The following is an 8950-nucleotide window of genomic DNA, read 5'->3' as shown; positions in this document are numbered from 1 at the left end:
TTGAGGCAGTTACCCAAAGTTATTTATGGGCTTTTTCTGTAAGCACTAGGGACTCCCTGATAAAACAGATAGGTAGGCAATTAACCAAAGCTGTTTTATGGGCCTTTTCTTTGAGTGCTGAGGACCCTCTCCTGCAGGCTTTGGGATGAAAACACAGTGTATAGATTCTTCTCCAGACAGTGGAATCGATACACAGAATTTCAAGGACTCCCCTCCTCCCATGTAAAAATGGTGTTTCCTGTGATGCTGGAACACCTGGCAATATTTCAGATCAGGCTCAGGACTGCTGAGTTAGTGGGTGAGACATGTCTCCCTCCCCTTCCCGGCCTTGGTTTGCTGTGGATCCTAGACCTAACAGATTGATATCCAATCAATGGTGAGGGCATTCTTTGAATATTTTATTTTATTTTAAAGATTTTATTTATTTATTTTTAGAAAGAAGGGGAGGGGAGGAGAAAGAGGAAGAGAATCATCAATGTGTGGTTCCCTCTCATGTGCTGCATCCTGGGACCTGGCCCACAATCCAGGCATGTGCTGACTGGGAACTGAACCTGTGACCCTTTGCTTTGTAGGCTGGCACTCAATCCACTGGTCACATCAGCCAGGGCTGAATATTTTAAAGCACTAGACAACAATAATGCTATTCACCCTCTCACTTGTTTTTTACTCATTTAGCTTATACTATTTAGATAAGATTTTTTTAAATACTATTTTTTAAAGATTTTATTTATTTTTATTTTTAGAGGGAAGGGAGGGAGAAAGAGAGAGGGGAAGAAACATCAATGTGTGGTTGCTGGGGGTCATGGCCTGCAACCCAGGCATGTACCCTGACTGGGAATCGAACCTGTGACACTTGAGTTCACAGCCCGAGCTCAATCCACTGAGCTACGCCAGCCAGGGCTTCCTGGAAATATTTAAAAAACTGGATAACTCCCTGTGAAGGCTGGGAGAGGAATTAGACCAGTATTTTACACACTTTGGAATTTAATGACCATAAAAATAATACCAATAATGATGATAATAAGGACTACGTAAACACTGAATGGACAACTTTATATTTTACTAAGGACATTAAAAATCTAAAAATCTTTATATTTTTATTTCATGAAAGGACACTTTAACAACAAAAATATTTAGGACATAGTATCAGAATAAATGACATTTTAAAAAAACACATTAGCTTTATGGAATTTTCATTACTTTTTCCCTCACTTTACCACAGATGGGGAAAATTCAACATTGATTGACATCCTTTAAAGACTGTCAATAACTGCACCATAGTTATCTAGCTTAGTTTTATTAAGTGATTGATAGGTCACAATATTAGCAAATAAAGTTAAACAAATTGAGCATGTGTTTTCTAAGAACTTATTTAAAACAATTGGCTTTTTCACAAACAGCCAATAAATAAACATATACACACAACACTTACAAGTCTGTATGACAACTAGCATTTAAATAAGCCAAAGGAGCTCTGACTAGTGTAGCTCAGTTGGTTGGGCTGACCCTCAAAGTGAAAGGTCGCTGGTGGGATTCTGGCGTCAAGGCACATGCCTGGGGTGTGGGCTGGCCCCAGCTGGGGCACATATGAGTGGCAACCAATTAATGTTTCTCTTCCTCTTTTTCTCCTTCCCTTCCCCTCTCTCTAATAAATAAACCAAGAAAGAAAAACGTTAAATTTTATATTTTAAATATAATTTCCTAAGGTGTGTCAATTGTAAGCAAAAGTGGAGTAGGTATTCCCTTACAGAAAAGTACCTACTCAGGAAAAGAAAGGTCACAATACAAAACGTGCAGATATGGCCAACCATGTGGAGATTCATGCCTGGATAAAGGAGGTACTTTATAGAAGGGAAAAGTTAATTGGAGGGGCTGTTACAACCACGAGTTCTGTTGTAACACATAAAGCTCTTCCCATAGGACTTTTTGAGACATAGGGTGTGAGCTTCTCCTATAGGTCCTTACTATTAGTCTAGGTTAAGGTATGGGTAATAAATTTTCACAGGTATAAGACAGGCTACCTGGAATTTATGGGGGTGGGTGTTACTGACCTTTGTTTTATGAGCTGATATCCTTTTTTCTTTCCATATCATCTAACTGGGCATAAATTTGAATGTCTATCTCTGAAATTACAGGTCAAAGTCGCCACATTAAAGCACCCAATAGGCTCAGCTTCAAGTATGCAGATCATGTGTGTTACAAAATGTTTCATGAATGCCGTCAATTAAGTGGACTAAACTCATTGGCATATCAGGAAAGTAATTTTCTAAAAGGGCATGATTCTCAAAGTTTGGTTGTGCCAAAGAAAAAGCAGTCAAGGTGTGGGGGGGGGGGGGGGGGGGCTCTGATCTTGAAGTCTGGCTTGCTTGCAGAGCAGGGGGATTCATATATAAACCCTTCCCGTCATACAAACCATGTGGAATACGACATAAAAGTGGGGGTGGGTGTACTATTTTGTGTTCCTTTTCTGAGATTCCAAAATGATATTCTGGGACACAACCTAGTCTTGCTCTGGCAATTCTTCCACGTTCTTTCTGGAGAAATGAGTCTTAGACTTTTCCTCTTCTTCCCCAAACACACGCTGGGAGGCAGGGAGAAAGTTTTGTTTCACGTAGATTTCGAATCGAAGGGACGAGTGAGACAGAAGCGGAAAAAAGCCGCCTTTCTGTCACAGCGCGCTGAGGACTGGGACGGGACACCTGGCTGGGCTCCAGGAGGCGGAGGCTGCTCCGGCTCCCTCACGTGCTTAGCACTTGCTGTGTGCGGGAACAACCACGGCTTCTCTCGGCCGTCCACGCCCGCAGCGTCTACGGCGCCTGCGGCGCCTGCGCCTGCGCACTAGCACGCAGCTGGCTTCTTCATTCCCGCGCGTTCGCTGAGGCGAGAGGTCTTGAGCACTGCGGGCGGTAGACTGGTTTTGGGTTGGGGCCGGAGGCATGACTGTTTGTGCGAGTGTGAAAGAAAATAGTGGGCGAGGGTGAAGGCTTTCTCTTAGGGTCTGTAGTGGGGCTGACTCACCAGTAGGGAGGAAAGGCAGGGAGGGGGGTGGTGGTGGGAAATGAGAAACAAGGTAGGTGAAATGGCCCGAGGGGTTGAGGTGGCATTGAGGAGAAAGAGAAGACTAGGGGAAAAAATTGTATAAGGCAAAGGGGTCGAGCTTGATAGTGACGACGTTATTGAAGCCGTGGATTGCACAGCTGATGTCAGTGGCTCTGAATGGTGTTTGTTACAGGACAAGGCCCAGGCTCTTGACCAGGCCTGGATTCATGTAAGGCCGTATGTTGTGACAGAAATAATTTTTTCCCAGAAACAGAATTACCTAATTATACTTGACATCTGTGCACATGCAGTTACTTTTTGAGAGGAGGGGAAGAGGTGGAAAAGGAAAAGGGGAGAGAAAAGGGGGAAGGGAGAAGAGTAACTTTCATGGTAGTTTCTATGAGACATTTTCAAACTTCCCATGGCAAAGCCAGCACTATGGTGCATGTGTAGTGTTTTCTGCATATTACTATTATGACACTTAAATTTACCAGAAAGGTTCTGACAGGAATGTAGAAGCATTATATGGAATTTACTAAACAAACATCGTTACTATTTGTTTTACAAGCTTATGTATATGAATGTTACATGTGACTAATCAAGCAGGTTAAGTAAAATTATTGACATCAACCCTGGCTGGCGTAGCTCAGTGGATTGAGCGCGGGCTGTGAACCAAGGTGCCGCAGGTTCGATTCCCAGTCAGGGTGCATTCCTGGGTTGCAGGCCATGACCCCCAGCAACCGCACATTAATGTTTCTCTCTCTCTCTCTCTGTCTCCCTCCCTTCCCTCTCTAAAAATAAATAAATAAAATCTTTAAAAAAGTTATTGACATCAGCATAATTTCTCAAAAACAAGCTAAGTTAATTGATAGCTTGAGTGTAGACAGGGCTCCTATTCTTTAAGATGTAGAGTCTATACCATTCTAGTTTCCAACATTTTCTTTTTAAACTTAATCCTTCAGACACCTAGGAAAATTATCTTCAGAATTTTTTATGGAAAAATAATTTAAAAGAAAAATTTTATGGTACATGAAGGTAGGAGTAGACTTCAGGCTAGACAAGATCTGGTTTAGGCTGTCCCAGTTTTACTTGTTTGAACTTGGTCAACTTATCTCTGCCCCTGTTTTCATGTCTGTGAAAAAATGAGACTGGCTTAGATGAACAATAATATCTATTTGAACATTAAGATATTGTAATGGTAGAAGAATCTTAAATGAATCCTGATGCAAGGCACTAGCGCCAGAGGTACTAGCTTGGCTGACTGTATACAGAAGCAATAGAGGAAACTCATGGGAATGGTAGATTGGCCCTAGGTATTATAGGACTTTGGATGGAATTTGAACTTATTCTGGATCAGTGAATAGTAAAGGGAAAGTTTTTGAGATAAGGGAATGCAGTAGTTAGAGTTTTGAAAGGTTAAGGGAATATGGTAATCAGAGTTTTGAAAGACTGCCCAAACAGCAGTTGGTAGGATAAATTTGAGAAGGGAAAAACTGTGTAGTTTAGGTAAGGGACAGATAATGAGAGCCTCAATTAGCAGTGGCAGTGAGTGGACAGAAGGGGAAAATTTTAAGAGAGCTGTGTAGCATGGAGTTGGTATTTAAATTTGGCATTGCTCAAAATTTTGCAGCTCTTGTCTACAGAACATGATGGCAAGTCACCTTGTAAAACCTGATACTGGTAACTGCAAGAGACCAAGAGAGTTGGAGGTAATTTATATGCTCCCTGAGCCTTAATGTTTTATTTTATTTTATGATTCTGTAAGATTTTATGTATTTTCTTTTTAGAACAGAAGGGAGGGGGGGAGAGAGAGAAAGAGAGACATCGATCAGTTGCCAGGGTTTACTTTATTTTGTTTTGTATATACACCATACTTTGCTGTGTATAATGCGCACCCATGTTTTATGTGCATTATACACAGGATTATCATACCCATTATTATAAACCATGGTATGTAATCATTATACATACCATGTACAAAATAGTGTACATCCTTATTTTTCCCTCAAAAATTTGGTCAAAAAGTACACATTATACATGGCAAAACATGGTAATTCTCAAATTTCTTCCAGTTAAGAAAGTTCTGTTGATAAATGTAATTTAAGTTTTCATATTCCCAGAGCTGGGATTGTCACAGCAGGAACAATGGTGACTCCAGCTGCTTTTATACTAAATATATAGTTTACCAAGAAACTGTTGGGAGACTTCTTTGTGGTAATTTGTGATCTAGGGACAGAAGTGAATTCATATCTTTATGATACCCAGGACTTTAAATAATTATTTTTCTATAATAAGTAGGATACTTAGGTAGTGGAGTTGCTGATCTTTTAAAATAAAAACACTGTATTCTGCCCTTCTTCACTACTATCCCCACCAATTGATGTTTGCATTTGGGGCATTATTTGCTTGTTTAAAGTTTATGTTACTTGCAAAAACTTTCAAGCATTTGGCTATGAAAGTTTTGTTATATTGCCGTGGAAACATCTACTGGTTCAAGATATAGGAAACCTTTTCATCAGGGGCTTAATACCATATTTCTAATAAAAAAGTCAAAACAAAAGTTAGTATGTCGAACAAGGTGCTTGTTGAGACTAAAAGTTTCCTTGGTTATAGAATTTCAAATGACTAATTAGGATACAAGATCATGTAATTTCTAGCATGTTTACTTTTTTCTGAAAAATGTTTTATTTTGCTTTTAAAAAATAGAAAATATATATCCTAAGGATCTTCTTGACTATTTACCTGTTTTCTTTTACTTTCTTGTATTAGCCTCAAATGCCAGATAGTCTGCCACTGCCCTCTCTTGGAAAATCAGATTCCTCTTTCTCTGAAAGCTCTGGACTATTTTATAAAGACGAAGCCCTGGAGAAAGATTTGAATGGTGATGTATATACAATGCTTATATTTCTCTATATTTATTTTTATAATAAACACAGAAGGTTTGTGGTATTTCATAACTTAACTTAGTGATTTTTTTAATAGATATGAGCAAGGAAATTAATCTGATGTTATCTACATATGCAAAGATCTTAAGGTAAGTACTTAATAGTATATTCTCTTGAGACTTTATTTTAGAAGTTTTCTTCTGGAAGCTCCATGATGGGAACTTTAGATCAGTGGCTGTAGAACCTATCCAGTTTTTATAATTTTGGAATTTTTAAATTCTACCTCAATTTCTTATAATAAGTTTGTTATTTTCAAAGAATAACCCCAACTTTTCCACTGAATATCCTTTGTTTGCTATTCCTGGAATGAATACTAGGCTGGATATATTTTGGTCTCTAATTAGATGATATAACATTTAACATTAGATGATATAACATTAACATTTTATGATAAAACCTCTTTTAGAAAACTACCATTTGATGAAGTTAATGATAATAATAGAGTGATATTAAAGATAAAATAAATATATGAACTATTTAAATATCTGTATATATTTGAAGGATGAATTTTAATATTGATGCGAAATAATCATGTTTTATAAGGGTTTTTTAAAAAAAGATTTTATTTATTTATTTTTAGAGAGAGGGGAAGGGAGGAAGAAAGAGAGTGAGAGAAATACCAATATGAGGTTGCCTCTCACACAATCCCCCCACAGGGAACCTGTCCTGCAACCAAGGCATGTGCCCTAACTGGGAATCAAACCTGAGACTCTTTGGTTCTCAGGGAGGCACTCAATCCACTGAGCCACAGCAGCCAGGGTTTTAACATGTTTTTTAAAACTACTGTACAGTCATTGTATTTGAATAATGGTTTGTGTGGTGGTTAAAATAGTGTGTAGTCATACTCCATATAATGATGTCTCAGTCAATGACAGATCACATGTACAACAGTGGTCCCATAGATTCTAATGGAGCTGAATTTCCTGTAAGTAATGGAAGGCTATGTGGCTCAGGAGGAATTTTGTTTTCCTCTGATGGGAATTGTATCTGTGGGGCTTGGCAGTAGATTCTCTCTTATTCATGGAACCTCAGTTCTGAGTGCACAGGTTACAACCTTAATAGTCAGGCACTGACCTGATTCAGCACAGAGGAGACTGTTCCCCCAGTGCTGGGAGGATAGTCTTCAGAGTGCTTTGCTATAAAAATATTTGTTGAGCACCTAAGATCCTATAAAATGACATAGTTCTGAAGGAGCTATCTTAACAAGTATAAGTGCCACTGCCACTTCAGTAAAAGCTTTCTGTGATAGTGTAGAGGCAGCCTGTCCCTGTACTTTGGAAATATTTGGAAATATTTTCAGGTTATAATGATGTAAAATATAGATAAACTTTATGTATTCCACCAGTTCAATGCCAGAGAGAGTCAGTTTTTGCCAGATAAAGTCAATGGAACCAAAAAGAAATTTCCAAAGTAAAAATTGAATCCTCAGTTCTATACCTTCTCCATTTAAAATAACCTCTTTTTAAAAAAAAAATTGAATATCACAAAGTTCTTTAATATGACCACTTGCTCCAACATGCAATAGCCAGACAGCATTACTATGACTATCCCCTATGTTCCATTGTCTTTCCTTCTTAATTTTTTTGTTCTTACTGATTCTCAGGCTACCTTTCACTCCCTTCTGACAGTTACTGTTATGGTGATTTACGCCTTACCCAGCCAGTTTCTCCTTCAAATTTTCAGTCTGTGTGCCTACATTTTTGTTCATGGAGCATTGTTGACACCTTCAATGTTCTATTTCTGACCCTGTCAGAAGGAAGTAGCAGGGAATGCTTTGTGGATCTTTCAGGGGAGAGGAGTAACATAAGGAAATTCATCCATGAATCAACTGACTTAATTGAAGTGTGAGGACAAATTTGAATGAGGAGAGTTCAGGGAAGGAGACTACTGTTGGTAGTTTAATTTCATATTTCAAACACTACTTATTATAGATAGGTTGTTGGGGTACTTGTCATGGAAATGAGAGTGAGAGAGATTCCCCATGTGTTGAAGCCTCTCATCTGTCCCATCCCCCATCACTTCTCCCCATTTTTTGCTCGTGAGCCAGTGTCTATAAAGTCTACAGTAGTGTACAGTAATGTCCTAGACCCTTGCATTCACTTGCCGTTCAATCACTGACTCAACCGGAGCAACTTTCAGTCCTGCAAGCTCCATTCACACTAAGTGCCCTATACAGGTGTACCATTAAACAATTTTTATATTTTATATTTACTATAAGTTTTTAATGTTTAGACAAATGCTTTCCTGTGTTACAGTTGCCTACAGTATTCAGTATAGTAATGTGTTATACACACTTATAGCTTAGGAACATAGACTATACCATATAGCCTAAGTGTGTACTAGGCTATATACCATCTAGGTTTGTATAAATGCACTCTATGATGTTTGTGCAATAATCAGATCATCTAACAATGCATTTTCCAAACATATCCCCACTGTTAATTGAAGCATGACTGCATATTTTTTGATGTTAGAATTATAATGTATAATGTATCTGCTGTATCAGGAGAATTTGAGTAGTCAAAATATTTGTGGGACTAATTTAAATTTCACTGAAGAGTGTTTGTAAACAGAAGCTTTCCAATGTACAAAACTATTTAAATGAAATAACTAACAAATATAGCATAATAAAAAACATCACTATGATAGTGTGTTTTGATATCATAACTATTTAACTATTTAATTTAACATAAAACCTTTCTTCCCCATTAGTGAGAGAGCAGCAGTAGATGCATCTTATATTGATGAGATAGATGGACTCTTCAAAGAAGCCAATACTATTGAAAACTTTCTGATACAAAAAAGAGAGCTTCTGAAACAGAGGTTTACAGTGATTGCAAACACATTGCACAGATAAAATTGTGTACTTAAAATAAGCTGAGACTTTAAACCCATTATTGTTGTAATGAAAGAATGACATATATGCTCTAAAAGTTGTTAAAGAAAATGTGTACCTTAAACATAGA

General features: G+C 38.1%; 1 protein-coding gene across 3 annotated transcripts; it reads left to right on the top strand.

Moving 5' to 3' along the window:
- Positions 1 to 2833: 2833 nt before the first annotated feature.
- TEX12 (testis expressed 12) lies at positions 2834 to 8931 on the top strand. Of its 3 annotated transcripts, none has more exons than XM_028517013.2 (5): positions 2834 to 2887; positions 4670 to 4748; positions 5809 to 5920; positions 6022 to 6073; positions 8697 to 8931. In XM_028517013.2, the coding sequence occupies exons 2-5, from the start codon at positions 4686 to 4688 to the stop codon at positions 8839 to 8841; spliced, it is 372 nt and encodes a 123-aa protein (XP_028372814.1). In that variant the 5' UTR covers positions 2834 to 2887; positions 4670 to 4685; the 3' UTR covers positions 8842 to 8931. The 3 variants fall into 3 exon arrangements, with proteins under 3 accessions (XP_028372814.1, XP_035884458.1, XP_035884456.1); XM_036028565.1 differs by having other exon boundaries at positions 2852 to 2906; XM_036028563.1 differs by having other exon boundaries at positions 2874 to 2977.
- The last annotated feature ends 19 nt before the right edge of the window (positions 8932 to 8950 follow it).

This window comes from Phyllostomus discolor, chromosome 6 (assembly GCF_004126475.2).
Source record: "Phyllostomus discolor isolate MPI-MPIP mPhyDis1 chromosome 6, mPhyDis1.pri.v3, whole genome shotgun sequence".
NCBI classification, from domain to species: domain Eukaryota; kingdom Metazoa; phylum Chordata; class Mammalia; order Chiroptera; family Phyllostomidae; genus Phyllostomus; species Phyllostomus discolor.
The sequence above is the reverse complement of the archived record's forward strand: the minus strand, read 5'-3'. Positions and strand labels throughout refer to the sequence as shown.